This window comes from Nicotiana sylvestris, chromosome 9 (genome assembly GCF_000393655.2).
Source record: "Nicotiana sylvestris chromosome 9, ASM39365v2, whole genome shotgun sequence".
NCBI lineage: Eukaryota > Viridiplantae > Streptophyta > Magnoliopsida > Solanales > Solanaceae > Nicotiana > Nicotiana sylvestris.
Genome location: NC_091065.1, coordinates 3,931,281 through 3,951,237, shown reverse-complemented (window position 1 = coordinate 3,951,237; position 19,957 = coordinate 3,931,281). Strand labels below are relative to the sequence as shown.

At 34.6% G+C, this 19,957-nt stretch overlaps 2 protein-coding genes across 2 annotated transcripts; one reads left to right on the top strand and one right to left on the bottom strand.

The window, feature by feature from the left end:
- Positions 1-254: 254 nt before the first annotated feature.
- Positions 255-3,280, bottom strand: LOC104245426 (inactive protein RESTRICTED TEV MOVEMENT 2-like). Its single transcript, XM_009801036.2, has 3 exons — positions 3,117-3,280; positions 1,471-1,739; positions 255-759 (listed from the first exon to the last, which is right to left on the bottom strand). Exons 1-3 carry the CDS (start codon positions 3,220-3,222, stop codon positions 727-729), a joined length of 408 nt encoding a protein of 135 aa, XP_009799338.1. The 5' UTR covers positions 3,223-3,280; the 3' UTR covers positions 255-726.
- A 2,484-nt stretch (positions 3,281-5,764) lies between these two features.
- LOC104245435 (indole-3-acetaldehyde oxidase-like) lies at positions 5,765-15,212 on the top strand. The gene is made up of 10 exons (XM_009801044.2): positions 5,765-6,334; positions 7,500-9,173; positions 9,902-10,161; positions 10,293-10,502; positions 10,627-10,845; positions 11,283-12,248; positions 12,968-13,063; positions 13,434-13,532; positions 13,683-13,872; positions 14,613-15,212. The coding sequence occupies exons 1-10, from the start codon at positions 6,187-6,189 to the stop codon at positions 14,852-14,854; spliced, it is 4,104 nt and encodes a 1,367-aa protein (XP_009799346.1). The 5' UTR covers positions 5,765-6,186; the 3' UTR covers positions 14,855-15,212.
- The last annotated feature ends 4,745 nt before the right edge of the window (positions 15,213-19,957 follow it).

The window sequence follows — 19,957 nt, the reverse complement described above, 5'->3', positions numbered from 1 at the left end:
TACACGTCCCGGCTCACCAATACCTTGATGGAAATAATAGCTCTGTGCCACACCATGAGCTTCGCCCAACACTGTGGATTCACCAACCTGGAAATCACAGTGGCCGCAGAAGAGGTAATTAATTTCATTAAGAACAATCATCCACTGTATTCTATTAGTAATATATTTCATGATTGCAGGTATCCAAATAACAGTTTTTCTAATAATATCCCAACTTTGAAATTTGATTTCCAGGAAAACAAGCTAGTCTCATTCTTTAGCTTTCTTGGGAGACTTCATCACATTGATGACATAGCGACCGACACCAAGAACCAACAGAGCAACTAGGGTCATATTTATCACTTCCTTTCGCATCTTCAGCTTTGCGAAATAATCACTAGCCGACCCCAACTTGTTTGGAACTGAGACACTATTGTTATTGTTATTGTTGTTGCTGTTGTTTCCGTTATCTGGTTCAACTCTTGTTTGTTCAATGGTTCTTGAATTATTGATCTTTGGCTCATCAATTGAAGTGGTATTTTGATCCTCGTGTGGTTCACTGGCTGGATTATTAGGCAGTGGAGCGTCTCCGGCTGGGAATTCCTTATCGTTTATCGATTGATCATCTGATTTATTGCATGAACTTGTTGTATTTCCATCTTCTGAATTGCTTTTTGGAAGGCTTATAGCTTCTGTTTGTTCACTGGTTTTTGGAATAGTGTTCTTTGGTTCTTCTTTCAGTATTGGCTATTTAGCAGGAGCATTCTGATCAGCATTATCCTGCAACTTAGTAAATTCATCTCGTGTGTTTGGTACGAAGAAAGTCATTTTCCAAGAAAATACCAATGTTTTATATGAAAAATATTTTTCGGGAAAATGTATTCTAGTTGGTGAGAAGAAAACCTTTTACAAAAGAAAATATATAATAGAAACAACAACCCAGTGGAATTTCACAAATGAGATCTAGGGAGGGTAATGTGTACGCATGTCTTACCCCTATCTTGGGAACGTAGAGAAGCTATTTCAGATAGATCCTTGGTTCAAGAAAGATTAAAAAATATACTCCATCCGTTCCAATTTATATGAACATGTTTGACTAGACACAAAGTTTAAGAAAAAAGTGAAAACTTTTGGAATTTGTGGGCATAAACAAGTCAAAAAGGGGTTTAGAGTATTTGTGTGATTATAAAAGCTTCTCATTAAGGATATAATTGGAAGTTTAAGTTAAATTGTTTCCAAATTTGGAAAAGAGTCATTCTTTTTGGAATAGACCAAAAAGGAAATAGGTTCACATAAACTGGAACAGGGGAGTGTGTGTGTATATATATATATTAAAGATTAATAACAATATTAGCGAATTGGAGAGCGATTTGATGAATTTTTTGAGTCATAAAGATTAATACGTTATTAGCAACCAAACACTAAAAAATAATTTCCTCCTAGAAAATATCTTATTGAAAAATAACTTCCATAATACGAAAAATAACACACCTCTAAAGTGGTCTTTTCCATTGTAGCTTGTTCATTGGCTGAGGCAGGCAATTTTTTAATCTTTTTATCTTCTGAAATGATCAATTTTGGATATTTAACACAAAGAATATTGCTATTTACAAATCTAGCACTAATTTTGCTTTTTTCACAATTTTCTGAAACAGGAATGTCCTTCTGAAACCTCTGCCATTTATAAACTGGCCTTTGTCCACTAATCTTTAGTATTCCTGTTTTGGACAGTTGAATCTTTACCTGTTCTTTCTTGAAACCTGTAGAATTTTAATTTCATTAGGGTATTTCAGAGTATATACTAAAAGTGAAAAGCGCAAAACTAGAGAGACATGTTGGAGCTTTATTAAGCGCAAAGCGATATTAAAGTGTAGATTTTAACGAAAAAAGCACCAATGAAAGAAAACAAATAAAAATAAAAATGTAATGCAGGAAAATTAAATTATAAACACAAACAATTAGTATTTGGACAAAAGAATGGAAAAATTATAATTAATCCATTTATATGTTGTTGTGCTCTTAAAGACAGACCATTGGTGAAGTTGCACGCGCCTTATATATTAACACGCCTATATTAAAGTGCTAGTTAAGCGAGGCGAAGCGCATAATCTTGAAAACATTATCTCCCTAAAGAAAGAATATATTTTAAGGTTGGCTATGAAAAGTATGAAATAACAGATATCCAATGTGATAATGAAATTAAGCATATATTCTCAATATTTGATCTAATCACATAAAATATTTGTGTGAGAATTTATGCTGAAAACAATCAAAGGGCAGCCCGGTGCATTAAGCTCCCGTTATGCGCGGGGTCCGGGGAAGTGACGGACCACAAGGGTTTATCATGTGCAGTCTTACCCTGCATTTCTGCAAGAGACTGTTTCTACGGCTCGAATCTGTGACCTCCTGGTCACATGACAACAATTTTACCAGGGGCGGATCTATAGCAAAGGTTACGGGTTCCCATGAACCCAGTAGCTTTTGCATAGACCCTGTATTTGTACTAAAAAATTCATTAAAAGTATAAGAATATTTAGCTTGGAACCCAGTTCGTTGGTCCAATTATCATGTAGATTAACGAGATTGTTATAAGAACTCATAAACTTAAAATTCTGGATCCGTCTCTAAATTTTACCAGTTACGATAAAACTCCCCTTCTATAAAGTTTGAATTTGGAATTTTCCTTCATTCTTTCCTTTATGAAAATATCTCATATAGACAATATAGTCAAATTTTCATTTTAGAGTCAACTATAACAATTTATCAAGAAAAGTTAATATCATTCTCCCATTCAGGAATTGCCAAGTAATATTGCACCCCATTTGTTTTTATTATAATTCTTTTCCTAGAAATAATCATTGGCAACCTAGCGTAGTTGGTTTCGGCCTATTGTTACAATTCAACTTTTAGGCATGTTAGTGTCTAAAGTTCCAAGATTTACTTCTTGTTCCTAAAATAAAATATACATTGAGTTTTGTCATGTTGTCATCCTATAGTATATGTACATAAGGTTACTTTTAGAAAAATATTTTATATAAAGTAGAATTTTTTTGACGAAGCAGCATCAGATGACACCCTTTGGTTTAAAAGCGTTATCGCTACTGCTACCGGACAAAAAAAAGAGAACAAGAACTCGCCTGTAAGATTAAAGAGAAGAGTGTCATAGTCATTTTCATGAACCATCATTGATGTTGGCAAAAAATCTTCATATTCTTGAGCAGCTGCAACTCTCTTTATATCCATTTTCTATGTTTTTTTTTTTTCTTGCAGATTTTTGTAATATTTCCTTTTATGGCTTTTCTTCTTGTAAAGGATGAAAGTTTGTAGGTTATATATATACACACACAAGAAAATTCTAAAAAAAGTATTTTTTTTAGATGCTTTCTGTGTTAACTTTCGATTTAAATATTCCTTAAACATAATTCCATGCCTTTCTTTTGGTCAACTTTTGACTACGTATTCTTTCTGCATGGGAAAGAGATATAGATTCCTTTAAAACATTATTAAGAATATATTCAATTGTTACCAGAGAAATTGGAATAATTCAATGTGAACTGCATGTCTCGTTTCTGCATTTTATTCTAATTCATTTTTTTAAAAAGTTAGCTCGTTTTTTTTTTGTTTAATATGAGTTGCACATCCAAAACCGGAGCTAACATTTGAACTTTATGAATTCTGAACTTGCATCGAAATCATAATTTATTTTAGTTGATTACTAGATTTGCAGTTATTCCTTTTTCACATGCAAGAGACTTACTGTTAAATATTTATATATATTTAATAAATTTCTTAATACAAATACATAATCTTAGCAAAAGTTGTTGAATTCACCTGAACTCATACATAATATTGTAGCTTCGCCCTTGGTTGATGTGTTATTATACCTAATAATGGTCGATTAATCAAGTGAGGAGTATTTATAAGTTGTAACTTGTAAAGTAGAGTAGAGGACTTGTTAGCTAGGCCTAAGTTCTAAGCTAATTAGGGTGTTGACAACATCAATTTTTATATTAATTACTGAAAAATAGGAATTAGCGACGAATACATTCTGTAGCTACACAAAAAAATTCGTCGCTAATCCTATTTAGCTATAGATTAGGGTCAAATTGTTAATTAATTTTGTTCACTATAAACGATTTAGCAATAGATTAACGATAAAGTTCATAGCTAATTCTGATTTTAAATTTTGCAGTATACATCCTATAGCTTTATTGATTGATTGATTGTCCTAAAACTTTAAACTCTCTAATTGGTAAAGAAAACCTTTTAGTACTAGTTTTTTTAAGAGTTAATATTACAGTTGGTCATTTGACTTTCACTTTATTGTATTTATTTCGTATTAAACTATTTTTTGTATAAGAAATTACTTAACTTTGTATTTTTTTTTTTTTGGTGATGGAAACAATTATTTGACTTTGCCTAAGTGGGTGTTTGGACATAAGAATTGTAAAATTCCAAAAAAAAAGTGAAAAAAATTTCAAGTGAAAATGATATTTGAAAATTAGAGTTGTATTTGGACATGAATACAATTTTGGGTTTTTTTTGGAAGTTTTATGAGTAATCTGAGTAAAAATTTTGAAAAACAGTTTTTTGGAGTTTTTCAAATTTTTAAAAAATTTTAAAATACATTTTCAAGTGAAAATTGAAAATTTTATGACCAAACACTGATTTCGAAAATAATGTGAAATTTTTTCGGAAAAAGGGGCTCTAAGTATCATTAAAAGTCACTATGAGGAAGCAAATGAGACAATTCCTATAATATTCAAACAAAGTTGAGTGTTTTTTCAGAAAAAAAAGTTTATATTTAGAATATTTAAATAAAATTAAATGATTTTTTTATTATACAAAATAATTTAACGACTTTAATATGGTAAATAAGAATTACAAGTCAAGTGATCATCCTTGAAATTACCGATCTTCTTTAATTCTTTTGCTAAATAAAAAGAAGTAGGGAAAGAGATAAAATTGTGGGAAAAAAATGTATATAGTCTTAGAACTTGGCTTTCCTTTCCCCTTACACTCGGTTTGGATCATTATTTCCCATTGTTTTATAATGTATTATATTGTATTGTTTCGTATTATACCGTATCGTTTTATGAATATAATGTTTGGATAGATTGTATTATTTGATATTGTTAAATAATATTTTGTTGTTTGATTTGACAGTATCGTACTGTACTGTAACTGATAAATTTACTAAAATACCCTCAATTATTTAAATATTAAATTTATAACAATATATGCATAAAAATAATTTTAAAAAATAAAACAGAAGAAAGCAAAACACCTTAAGAAAGCAGAACATAAGACCGAGACAGAAGAAGGTAAAACAAAAGAGCACAGCTAATTAGAATTGACTTAAAAAACAAATTAGGAGAAAAAAAAATAGAAGGCAGCAAAACACCTTTAACATTGGTCTGGAAAAAAATAAAGTAGGTTATAAATTGGAGATTTGGAGTTAAAATAGAAAAAATAAAAATAAAGGGTAAAATAGAATTGTTGAATAATAAGTTAGGGCATAATTAGAAAGCAGAAAACAATCCTACCACACCAAATCGATTGTTTAAAAAAAGGATTTTTTTATTGTCCTGAAACAATAAATTTAATAATATAATACAATAAATTTTAATAAAACAATCAAAACAAAAACAAAGTATTATTTTGAGATAACAATACAATACCGTACAACGAGAAGCAACCATCCAAACAAGCTGTTTCCGTACTTAGTCGGTGCTTTCGCTGCTTACTTTGTCAGATTCTCTTAAATAAATGGCCTTTCCTCAGATTCTTCTGCATAGCAGCCAACAAAAAAAAGAAAAAAAAAGAGGGGTTTGGGTGGGTGGTATGGAGAGTTTAATAATTGGCTTATAATTACATGAAATTTAAAGGGGTTGTTTGAGCCAAGAATCTTTTGGAGAGTAAAGAATGGAGAAGACACTGAAAAATGCAAAATCTTGAAAATCCAATTGAAGTCAAGATTGGTTAGTTGTGCAATTTTTCAGCACAAAAGAACACAAAAAGTCAAGAATTTTAAGTCTGAAATCTCATTTTTAGTTCTCTTCTGAGCTTGTTTGGAGAGTGAAAATTGGAGGAGACACTGAAAAATAAAAAATCTTGAACACCCAATTGAAGTCAAGATTGGTTACTGTACACAAATCAAAAATTTGAACTTCAACACCTCATTTTTAGTTCTCTGTAGAGTGAAAAATGGGGGAGACAGTGAAAAATGGGATCTTGGTATTTGCTGTAAATGGGCAAAGATTTGAGCTTCCTAGTGTTGACCCTTCAACTACTTTGCTTGAGTTCTTGCGCACTAAGACTTGCTTCAAAAGTCCCAAGCTTGGCTGTGGTGAAGGTCATACTCCTTCCTCTCCCCTTATCTGTATATGCGTAGAGGCGAATTCATGATTTAAATTTGATGACGTCAATCTATTTTCTTAGCGAAGGGAAAACTTAGATAAAGTTGTTGCCACGTGACCTGGAGGTCACGGGTTCAAGCCGTGGAAACAGCCTCTCGTAGTAATACAGGGTAAGACTGCGTGCAATAGACCCTTATGCTCCGGCCTTTCCCCGAAACCCCGCATAGCGGGTGCTTAGTGCACCAGGTTGCCCTTTAATCTATATTCTTAGCATTGAACTCGTTGAATTTTGAAATTATTGGTTCAAAAGCTAATATTTGTTGTAATTTCAAAGGTTTTATACATGTAAATATGTGAATAATGGATTCCATTGGGCTATGTGAAGTTGTGCTCTATATGTTCATTTTGGTGCAATTGCAAAAGAAATGCTAAAAGCTTTGAACTTTTTATATATTGATATTTTTGTTGTGATAGGTTGGCTCCTTGTTCATCATTTTTTGTGCTTTTTCCTTGAAACTGGGTATTTCTATATGTGCATATATATGGAATTTACCTGATAGCACCCATAACGTCCAATGCCAAAGTCACTGAATGATTAAGTCGCCAATCCCTGAACTATGTATTGTGTACTTAGCAGTGTTCATAGGACAATTGTCACTGCTCGTAGTCTTGTATGTAGCTCCCTTCCCCTTTTTGCGAGTGTGAAGTAGTGTTGAACCAAAATACCCAACAAGCATTAGCTCTTCCTGAACAGGAGGTGATCCAGGAGAATGAAGTTCTCATTCTGTACATGCAAATACAACTCTCAGTTACTGTTATTAAGCACTTTTGCTGTCCTGAGGTCGATAAGAAGTTTTAAGTATGAATACTTTACTCCTTGCTCTATAGAGATAGTTATGTACATGCAAATGCTAGCTAAGTTATTGCTTTTCTGTTGGGCTGACTTCATACATTCTGTTACTTATAGAAAATTGCGCAGTTCGATACTTTGTTATGCTGAATTCTGGTTCTTCAATTTGGTAAGTTTAGACTATAAAATCTTTTATTCTTTAGAAGTCTTTGAAGGTGATTTTCAGCTCTTCAATCTTTTTATGATGTTTGTATAGATAATTGAGAACTTTAGTTTGAAAAGATCTCTTCAATTCCTATAAATGGTTGCAGGCGGCTGTGGAGCTTGTGTTGTTCTTCTCTCAAAGTATGATCCGACGCTTAAACGGGTTGAAGATTTTAGTGTGAGTTCATGCCTTACGCTTCTTTGCAGTTTAAATGGTTGCTCAATTACTACAAGTGAAGGCCTTGGAAACACCAAGGATGGTTACCACTCGATTCATGAACGGTTTGCGGGTTTTCATGCTTCTCAATGTGGATATTGCACTCCCGGAATTTGTATGTCCTTTTACTCGGCTCTTGTCAATGCCGATAAAGCAAACCACACAGATTCTCCTCCAGGATTCTCTAAGTTGACTGCATTTGAAGCTGAAAAGGCCATAGCAGGGAACCTTTGTCGCTGTACTGGATACCGACCCATTGCTGATGCGTGCAAGACATTTGCAGCCAATGTTGACATAGAGGATTTGGGGCTCAATTCTTTTTGGAAAAAGGAAGATTCTAGGGATATAAAAGTGAGTAAGTTACCTCCCTATGATCCAAGTAAGAATTTAACTACATTTCCTCAATTCTTGAAAAGTGAATTCGCCACATGTTTGGACTCCAGAAGGTATCCGTGGTACTCTCCGGTTTCTGTCGACGAGCTTCAATGTTTGTTGAACTCCAATTTGGCTGAAAATGATGCAAGCATTAAGCTGGTTTCTGGTAACACAGGCACAGGATATTACAAGGAAACCCAGCGATATGACCGATATATTGATCTGAGACATATATCTGAACTTTCGATCATTGAATTAGATCACACAGGAATTAAATTGGGGGCTACTGTCACTATCTCTAAACTTATATCATTCTTGAAGGAGAAAAACAAAGTCACTTTGAGTTCATATGGAAAGCTGGTTAGCGAAAAGTTGGCTCAGCACATGGAGAAGATTGCTTCACCATTTGTTAGAAACACCGCTAGTGTTGGGGGAAATTTGGTTATGTCACAAAAGAATGGTTTTCCTTCAGATATAGCTACATTATTTCTTGGTTTTGGCGCTACTGTTTGCATAATGACCAGTCAAAGACATGAAAAACTTACATTCGTGGAGTTTTTAGCGAGGCCGCCGCTAGACTCAAGGAGTGTGCTACTTAGTCTTTTAATTCCATTTAAAAAGGATGGAAGTTCTCTTGAAACCTGTTCGAAGTTTTTGTTTGAAACCTATCGAGCTGCAGCACGACCTCTTGGAAATGCATTGGCGTACGTAAATGCTGCTTTCCTTGCTGATGTTTCTCCCCACGATAATCAGTTCCTGATTAACAATATCCAGTTGGCTTTTGGTGCTTATGGAACAAAACAAGCAACAAGGGCCAAAAAAGTAGAAGAATATCTAACTGGGAAGATATTAAACGTTAATGTGCTATCTGAAGCACTTAAATTAGTCAAACAAGCAGTGGTACCCGAAGATGGAACTTCACACCCTGATTACAGGTCAAGCATGGCAGTTGGTTTTCTTTTTGAGTTCCTATTTCGGTTCACCGATGTTTGTCCTGCGATATCTGGTGGTCTGTTAAACCAAAGTACTTTGGTAGAGGAAGTCTCAAAGAGTAACAAAGACGGTCGTATTAGTGAAGAGAAAGCTGACACACTTCTATCATCTGCTAAGCAAGTCGTGGAATCGAGTAAAGAGTATTATCCGGTGGGTGAACCAATGAAGAAATCTGGAGCTTCCTTACAAGCTTCTGGTCTGTTTCCCCCTTTAGTGTTTTATTCCACATCATGCATAAAAACTCGATTTTATGTCATTTTGCATCCTTTTTCTGGCTTTGAAATTATTGACTGTGACAAGGAAACTAATTAAAAGCCTACCTGTATTACTTCTGCAAAATTTTCAAGTTAAATTAATTGAAAGTTCTTATATGCTTGAATAAATCACCTTTTTGTTATCTTGTCAATTGCTAGAAGGAAAAGACCCTATGCTACAAGAGAAGCAGAGATTGACTGACGATGGATCTGTTGACTCGCTCCCTTGTGAGGTGAACGTGATAAGGAGAAACAAGTGGGAGATAATCCCATTTGGCCCATTAGTAGTTTGGTGGGCGAGACAGTTATCTCTGTGGGTAAAATGACATGGAAAAGAGGGAGAATGGGGAAACAATGGAAGGATATGGGAAACTAGAGAAGGGTGGAAGAGAAGATATAGCAATGGCAGCGGGGTAGCAAGTAGTGTAGAGGAGAAGAGAGGCTGGCGGTGGGAACAAAAAGACGAAGAACTAAAAATTATACAGTGGGAGGAAGTTTGTATTAATACATGTTTGGGAGCACCTATGATATTTTACATAGTATAGATGATTAAATACGTTGTGTAGAGAATCATGTATGTAGGTTCTCTCGTTGTATACAATCTGTATGGGGGAATTTTTCCCTTAAATCAATGAATTTGATTACCTTATTTAAAACATGAAATTTTCAGGTGAATCTGTTTATGTAGACGACATTCCATCACCACCGAACTGCCTATATGGAGCGTTTATCTATAGTACAAGACCATTAGCAGGGGTAAAGGGCATCCATTTTGGTTCTAATTCATTACCCGATGGAGTTAGTTGCATTATTACTTTTAAAGATATCCCGAGCAGAGGAGCAAATGTAGGATCTAAGACCATTTTTGGTCCCGAACCTTTATTTGCAGATGATCTCGCCCAATATGCTGGTGACCGAATTGCTTTTGTGGTAAGCCCTTATTTATTTCATCGCCCTTTTGCTAGAAGAGGTTCAGGCAAGGTGATTTTTCATATGCTTTGCTAGAGAGGATTATTTGAAATTATTCCTTTTATGGTCAATGTTGTGGTGAAATAACTTAGGTTGCTGAAAGTCAGAGGTCTGCTGATGTGGCCGCAAACATGGCCGTCGTTGAATATGACACTGAAAATGTAGATTCACCAATTTTAACCGTCGAGGAAGCCGTTCAGAAATCCAGTTTTTTCCAAGTTCCACCATTTCTATATCCGAAAAAAGTTGGTGATTTCTCAAAAGGAATGGCTGAAGCTGACAACAAGATCCTCTCTGCTGAGGTATTTTTGATTAGTTCCCGAATGCTTTTTCCTAAATAAGTTCTCTATATAATATGTTTATCTGTGAAAATATACTAGCGGTTCAAATTTATTAGTGATTTTCTCTGCTAATAATCATATGCAGATGAGACTTGGGTCTCAGTACTATTTTTATATGGAGACACAGACTGCTCTAGCAGTTCCGGATGAAGATAACTGTATGGTTGTCTATGCGTCAAGTCAGTGCCCTGAGTATGCAGGTAGTGTAATTGCTAGTTGTCTTGGTGTCCCCGAGCACAACATCCGTGTCGTTACAAGAAGGGTTGGAGGTGGCTTTGGAGGCAAGGCGGTGAGAGCAATGCCTGTGAGTATCTGTTACTCCTAATAGAGAAGACATTGATGAAAACATAAATTTCTGCTTGGACAAAGTTTTATATGTTATAGGTTAAAATCAACTCTTTAGTCTTTCCTTTTTCCATTTCTAAGCAGGCACAAAAATACTTCCCCGGTTTTTCTTTATAATTTTATGATGCTCTCTTTAATAATTTTTTTCTATATTTTCCTATTATGTATGAAACATTTTCATGTCATTAATTAGCTTTGGAATTTTAATATTCAAAGGATAGATATAAATGCATGGATTCAGATAAACTATGAAATTAATGCCTACCCTCAACTTTCAAGACATCACATTCACTTCCTACTCCCTCTATGTTTCTCTCTTATTCTTTCTCCTTCTCTTTCTTTCTGTTGCATAAGAAATTCTAGTTCCGTTACAAAAATCTATGTATGCCATGTTAGGTCTCCACAGCCTGTGCACTTGCAGCGTTCAAGTTACAACGCCCTGTACGAATATACGTCAACCGAAAGACTGACATGATAATGGCAGGAGGGAGACACCCCATGAAAATAACATACAGTGTTGGATTTAAGTCAAATGGGAAAATCACTGCCTTACATCTTGATGTATTGATAAATGCTGGGATCATTGAAGATGTAAGCCCTATCATACCGTCGAACTTTATCGGGGCTCTCAAAAAGTATGATTGGGGTGCCTTATCTTTTGATATAAAGGTATGTAAGACGAACCTTACTAGCAAATCAGCTATGCGGGGCCCGGGGGAGGTACAAGGATCGTATATTGCCGAAGCTATAATGGAGCATGTAGCAAGTGTACTGTCTTCGGAGGTGGACTCAATCAGAAAACAAAATATTCATACATTTGAAAGTCTTAAATTATTCTATGAGCGCAGTGCAGGTGATATAGGAGATTATACTTTACCAGGTATGATGGATAGGTTGGCCACATCGTCAAGTTTCGTTCAAAGAAGTGAGATGATAGAACAATATAACCAGAAAAATATATGGAAGAAAAGGGGTATTTCTCGAGTGCCACTTGTTTATGAATCTACACAACGACCGACGCCCGGAAAAGTAAGCATTTTGTCAGACGGATCAATAGTTGTTGAGGTCGGAGGTATTGAAATTGGCCAAGGTCTATGGACAAAGGTGAAGCAAATGACAGCCTATGGTCTTAGTTTAATTGAAAGTAGTTGGAGTGAAGAACTTGTGGAGAAAGTACGTGTTATGCAAGCAGACACTCTAAGCTTAGTGCAAGGCGGGTTTACGGCTGGAAGTACTACATCTGAATCGAGCTGTGAAGCAGTTAGACTTTGCTGTAATGTATTAGTTGAAAGACTGACCCCTCTGAAGAAGACATTACAAGAAAAAAATGGTTCTGTTGATTGGACTACATTGATTCGCCAGGTTTCTCTTTTCTGTCCAATCTTCTCTTTTGACTTCCTTTACAATTTTGTAAGATAAAATTGTTTATGCAATCGAGCTTCTGTTTTATGCTTTTAGACGTATTTATCTCAAGCCTATACCATGTCCAGTGGCGGAGCTAGCCTTTCGGCTACAGGTTCGACTGAACCCATTAGCTTTGGTCCAAATCCTATATTTGTCTTAAATTTTTTATTGAATATGTATAAATTTTGACTTTAGAACCCAGTAGCTTAAAAGAACTAGAATTCAGAACCCATAAGCTTCAAATTCTAGCTCCGCCTCTGACCATGTCAATTGTGTTTCTATGTTGCTCGAACTTGATAGTCGGTTCCTCTAAAAGTAGTGTATCTTTGGAGAATGCGACACGGGTGCGGCAGCATTTTTGAGAGTCTGCACAACATATATTATGAATACCTTGCTCATCATATAGAACCTTTCCAAATAGAATTCCAGTTACTAAAAATGATGTCAAATTGAAGTAGTCAAGAGGATAATATATGGTAAAGAACCGACTCAATTGGAAACATCCTGTGTTGGACTTAATTTTGAAGACCATGATAATTTGGTTTAAGTTGAAAGGGAATTGCATGAAATGTACGTCCTGATCCATTTGTGTTATTTAAACCTCTTAAAACATTCTTTGTCTATAAGTCGAATAATGTTGAAATATTCAAATTCTTGTCCTCCTCTACCCTTATCAGGCACACATGCAAGCAGTAAACCTAGCAGCAAACTCTTATTATGTGCCGGCATCCAGTTCCATGCAATATTTAAACTATGGTGCTGCTGTAAGCGAGGTAAACTTGTTTTCTTATTCACTTAATTTTGTAGCTCCATGTAGGAGCGAGCGTTCGGGCAGTTTGGACTACATATGAAAATTTCGATCTGGATTTTCAGTTTTTGGATTGAAGAATTATAGTCAAAATCCAATCCAAATAAGCTCAGATTGGATCAGATTTTTAAGTTCGGTTTTGGATTAACTGTTTTGGATATTTCGGCCAATATATATTTCTTAATTATGGAAAGATTTATTGTCGCCTCGTCCTCAAGGATTACATCAATTCTCAATATCTTGCAACTGCAAAACACTTTCACCGACATTCTAGTTTTGGAATATCTAGCAGCAATTTTATATGGGAAATAACAATAAAAATGTTGGTTTTGCAGGTGGAGATAGATATCCTGACAGGAGAAACAAAAATTTTGCAATCTGATATTATATATGACTGTGGACAAAGCTTGAACCCAGCTGTTGATATGGGACAGGTCTGTTGAAAATTTGCCTCAATTTACTCTAAGTTTTAGCTTTTATAATGTGGATTTCCTTAAACAATTAAGAAAAACTTCCATCCTTTTAAATTGGTGATGAATCAATAACGTTACGTTTTAAGTTGTGGGGAATTTTGTTTGTTGCAGATTGAAGGGGCTTTTGTACAAGGAATTGGATTTTTTATGCTCGAAGAGTATCTTACAAACACAGACGGGTTGGTAGTTTCAGATAGTACTTGGACATACAAGATCCCAACAATTGACACAATACCGAAAAATTTCAATGTTCAAGTGCTAAACAGTGGACATCACGAGAAACGTGTTCTCTCATCTAAAGGTACTGTTATTTCTTCATTTCATCACTTAAAAGGAGATTTCAAAATTTTCCATGTCTCTTGTGCTGGAAAAAGGTACACCTTGTTGAAACCATCTATGTTGCTCGAGTATGGGTTCGGGCACCCGATACAGGTGCGATCTAGAAGTTGGATTCCTCATTACGTAGATCTAAGGATTTGTTTTGGGTTCTGGGGAGGGGGTACAAATAGGAGTATGGGTATGAACGTTAAGATACCGTCAATAAATATATATTACTACATAAGGAGTGTAGATTTCGACAATTAATTGAAGTTACAAATGAAAACTGGTGTGATTAAGTTCGTTTTAAACACATAATATTTTATTCATAGGTTATCTCGGATAATAGTGAAGTGTTCGAGTACTTTATCTGCGTTATATATATACCCGATCAACCTATGCTTCTTGGTCATAAGTGTAGTAACCCAAGTTAGGTTGTCCAAATCCTATGCGGATCCCACAACCACACCCAAAATCGTGTTGGTCAACACGGTTACAGTAAGGATTTTGAAGGATCTGTTCAACATTGGAAACCATCGGTTGAATGAGCTTGTGAAGAAATTTCCATGATTTTTCCAAAAAATTATTAGAAGGTTAAAAAAGGACGGAGGCATTTTTCAACTACAGGGATGAATCAATATCACTTTGAAGTTTCCTCAAATGCTACATGCCCATTTTTTTTGTGCGTAATGTTGACTTTACGACTATAACAACATTTTGCAGCATCTGGTGAACCGCCGCTACTTCTGGCATCCTCAGTTCATTGTGCAACAAGAGCAGCCATTAAAGCAGCAAGAAAACAACTTAAACTTTGGGGCAAGCTTGACGAGTCTGATTCGGAATTCTATTTGGAAGTTCCTGCCACATTACCTGTTGTGAAGACACAATGTGGCCTAGATTATGCGGAGAAATACTTGGAAAGTCTGCTTCATCACAAAATCGGAAACGGCCTTTCTACCTTCTAGGTAGAGGTAAGATATGTACATACCATCCTCCCCATATCCTACTTGTGGGACTGTTGTTGTGTTGTGCTTTCATCACAAATCTAGGTAAATGCCCAAATTCCCAGTTTTTGAAGAGACTCTTCTGTGGCCTGGATTATATGAAGAGAAGATATTCTCTTTTAGCTTTTACAAGAACTAGCTTTTGTTCTGTTTTATGGAAGTACAAGCAAAATCCATAATTCATGTATACAAGCCTTTAAAAGGAAAAACTATCTAATATAGCCGCTTCCAAAAATAATAGCCGATAAAATGTATATTTATTGTGTAATATACATAAAATATACATATTTTATACATAATCAGTATATTTTATTTTGTACATTTGGCTAATGAATGTAATTATTTTTTGCGTTAAGCTTATATTATAATAAAGTAAGTAGGAAGGAGCGAATGCTACTCGATCAGACTGGAGAGGTGATCAAAGGAAGCTGGCTCACCTTCTCTCAAAGGAAGAAAATGATGTTATGTCCATCTGAGATATGGTTAAAGAATAAAGGCAATAAATGGTGCGTTGCCTTCTTTCCATTTAAAATTTTTGTGCGGACTCTCTTTAGTTCTAATTCAGGGTGTCAAATGGGCGGATTGGGTTGATTTTAGACGGGTTAAAATAGGCGGGTCAATGACGCACTGGATCCAAATAGGCTAAAATTTGGGGTATAGCTCAATCCATCCAACTCTTATCAAGTTTTAGTGAATGTGTTATTTTCTTATGAATTGTTTAATTATCAAATAAAGTTGTTTTTTCTTTTGTTATGGTCATATATAACATATCAAACAAAAAAGATTATTTTAAAGATATTTTTATAAAGTTACTCATGGAGTTTGCGCTAAAAATCAGCTTAACTTTAGATGGGCTAGGTTAAGGTGAATGAGTTCAACAAATGAGCGGGTCAATGACAGGTCCAACCTTAAATGGATTGGACGGGTCAAATGAGTTTCGGCTCAAATTGCAACCCATAATTCCAGTAAATAACCTTTATTAGCATAAAATAATTTTGTTTCACCAAGTGCTGATTTTCCATAGGGGCTCGAGAGGTAAGTTTATCCCTTTTTTTGTTTGTTGTCAAAATAGCACGGTATAGCCAGTTTTCGGACTGGTCAATCAAAATTAGCCACCGTTTACGAAGTCAATGAAAAATAGCTACTATTTTGCTGCAACAGAGATCGGTCCCGTATAATATACTGGAGTTCGGGTGCGTTTGTGTACGAACTCCAGCATATTATGCTGGACCGGTATACTTTGCTGACTCCAGTATAATATACGGGAGATTGGAGAATCGGTGCTCCAAACTCCAGTATATTATACTGGACAATTATACTGGCTGGAACTCCAGTATATTATGCTGGAGTTCTAGTATAATTATGCTGGAACTCCAGTATAATATGTTGGAGTTCCAACATACTATCCTGGAACTCCAGTATAATATGCTGGAGTTCAAGCATATTTGTGCTGGAACTCCAGTATAATATACTGACGTATTTTCCGGGTTTTGAACAGTGTTTTCGCTCAGATTTTTCTTTACATGAAAAGTGGCTAAATTTCGATTACTTTTAAAATTGGGCTATTTTTGAACGACTAGTTGTAAATCTGACTATTTTTAAATTTCTCCCTTTTTTTTTCTTACGTAATTTTCTCTCCTTTGGCCATGGTAAAGACGGTAAAAGTAATCATTATTTTTTCTTTTTACGGTTGGAAAACATGGTAAAGAAAAAACACAGACATGTATTATCTGAATATGACTGTTATTCGGAACAATTCCTCTTTTGAATGACTTAAAATATGATAAATCCCACGTCATACATGGAATTACATGAATTGGAGTGTTATAATTTCGCTTTTTAATTTTAAAAATAGAATGAGAATATTTTCTTATTGATTCTTGGTCCAGAAAATGAGGGTTTTATATAATTTTTTGTAGCTCATCGGAGCTAAATAAATACAACCGTTTAAATTAATATTGGTTTCGTACTAATCAACCAATTGGCATAATTAAGGACATACGGTAAAAGAACATCTAATTTGTTACGACCCAAAATCACGTGACCGGCACTCGGCACATTATCCGACCTGTGCGAACTAAACCATATGATGCACCCGAACCATATGCATGAAAACCAATTTAACTGCAGAAGTTCTTTGAAAATCATATATATTTTCAAGTTTAATTATGATATAGTTTTCCAATTCAAGCCTTTCATGTTAATAATGCGATAAAATGGAACAGATATCTTTTTATAAATGTCGTGTACCATCTTGTTATTACAACTCACCACAAGGATCTATGGGCCTCTATACCAACAATAAAACTAATTATTTGGGTCAATGTTCGGCTAGCATAAAATAAAAGACAACATGATAGCTACCATAAAATAGGAGTGGTGCCTCACCGTATACATTGGGAAGAGAGTCATCCTAGCCATATCTGCATGCCACGTATCATGCCTCTCATCCTAAAAAATGTAAAGTAAGTGGAGCTCTATAGCAGAGGCCCTGAGGGCTGAGTACACCACTACGGTACTCAATAAGTATCATAGACTCTCTCTAACTCAAGTTCTGGGATAAGATTTTACAAAAAATATGAAACCAATATCTGATATAAAGTGATAAATAATTATATAAATCATGCTTTTTAGCATTTCAAATGAAAAGACAAGTGAAATATAAACCATGATATAAATTCTTAGAACATTTATATCAATCGAAGATTTTTAATAAAAATCATACAAAACCATTTCAATTTCATTAAGTCATTGAAATCACTTTCGGCTCCTTAGGCCTAAACATAAGAAAGTCTTCTTTACCTTTCACCAGTAATGCCTTTAGAGAGAATCTCTCAAGAAGAGGAAGTCATAATCAACTTACCTCAATCTTCAAGCTCCAAATAGTACTACACCGCTCCAATTGATTAAAATACTCAAATATCGCCAACAATTCAATATCTACCATTAGAGATCCCAACTACATCAAAACAAACACGAAAAAAATTCATAAAAAACTATTTAGGCTTCTCAATTTTGCAACAAGTCTTCAACCATCCCAAATTATCCAATAGGTTCACCCATTAGCCTATTCAATTCTCTTCTTATCATTTAATACTCATTTGAAGTCATTAATGATACTATATTAATTATCCAACATCATCAACTCATTATTCGTTGCATTCTCCAACAAAACCCTAGGTTCAAGAACACTCATTTCAAGAACTAGTGTTGTATCTTATCCAAATGGTGATTCCTGATTCAATTCGTTCATCAGTTAAGTTCTCAAGTCCATTTGGATCATTAGAAACTAAAAATAGTTCCATTTATATCAATTCATCAATATTCATCTTCTTCTTTGCCCAAAATATCATTTTCAAGATCCACTCTTAGGATTTCAATAATACTTCATTTTAACTTCAAATAAACTTAATAAACATGCTACTCATACTTCAATAAAACATACATGTGAAGCTCAAGTAAAGAAATTACATCTTATTTTCCAAAAAAAAAAAAAGAAATTACATCTTGATGGAAGAATATCACCTTTTTTTTTCGCGTTCTTGAAGATTCAACCCATTTCCTATGGATTTTGATCCATAATACTGTTAGTGTTATACCAAATGATACTACATAATCATTCTTATACCAAATATACTTACCTTGAAGTGTATTCATGGTGGGAGAGTTCCTCCTTTTCTCTAGAATCCAAACCCTTGTCCAAAATTTCATTCTTTTTTTCTCTCGCTGAAATAGCTACTTTTATAGTTTTTGATGACATACATAGCTACGCACACCTCCAGCATAACTACGCTCCCCTTCATTTGATTAGTTGCTAGAATCAGCTACGCACAAGGCAGCGTAGCTACGCATAACTCGCGTAGCTGCGTGGCTATTGTGCTACCCTTCAGTAAAAAGATCATAACCTCTTGTAGGAATATCCAAATGACAAATGGTTTAAAATATTAAAAACTAGACTCATAGATCTTTAATTTGATAGGGCTTACACCACATAAATCTTCATATATTGGGAGTTGTGCTCGTTTGAAATTAGGCCTTGTGCAAACTCATTTGAATCTTTAGCCCATCATATAATTTCCAACTTGACTTAGCCTTAGGATTCTTTTTAGATCATAAATCATTATTAATACACCCTGTACACATATTACCATGATAAATTATTTCTTGTTCACATCCGGATTAATATAATTAGCACACGTTAATTTTTTTAATAGAAATTTGTGTGAAAACTATCATAGAAATTTGTGTGAATGCTTTACTCCCTTCGTTACAAACAAATTAGATCAAATTGAATAATCTTCTCATTCTCAAGATTGATCCATTCATTTTTCTGTATATTCACTAAACAATTCAATCATTATTTAAGAGTCCGAAACCTTTTTAATTATTTTTTGGACAAAAAACACTTTTGTACTACTTTAAAAAAAAAGTTACATAAATGAGTAAAATGCAGTATTATACTGCGAATTACGTTAACGGAAATTTTGCCATTAAAGTAATTCGCAGTATAGTACTGCGTTTTACTTAATTTTTTTTTTTGTAAATCGCAGTACTACACTGCGTTTTACTAAGATATATTTGTAAAACGCAGTATAATAATGCGTTTTACATTAAATAATTGCGTTGTACTCTGGTTTTTGCCCCCATCAATAATGAACTGACATAACAATAATTCAATACATAAAACGTAGTATTGTACTGTGTTTTACATAAAAAAATTCTACACCCCAACGTCGGACTTGCCTTATTTAAAGGCGTTTCAATTTTATAAAAATTCATTCAATACTTTATTTCAAACTTATGTTCATACTTCTCTCTTCTTCTTATCAATTATTTTTTTACAATGTCTGAAGTGGAAAAAATAAGGGTTTCACTATATTGGGGGGGGGAGGGTGAGGTTGTGTTGGAGAATAACTCTGTGAGGTATAGCTCACCTCCACAATGTCATGTTAAATTGCCGCTTACTATGGAGTACGATAAATTGGTATCGTTGTTACGTAAAAAAATGAATGAGAGGAGGCGTTCGGTTAACCTTAAAATAACCGGTAGATTTCCGTATTCAGT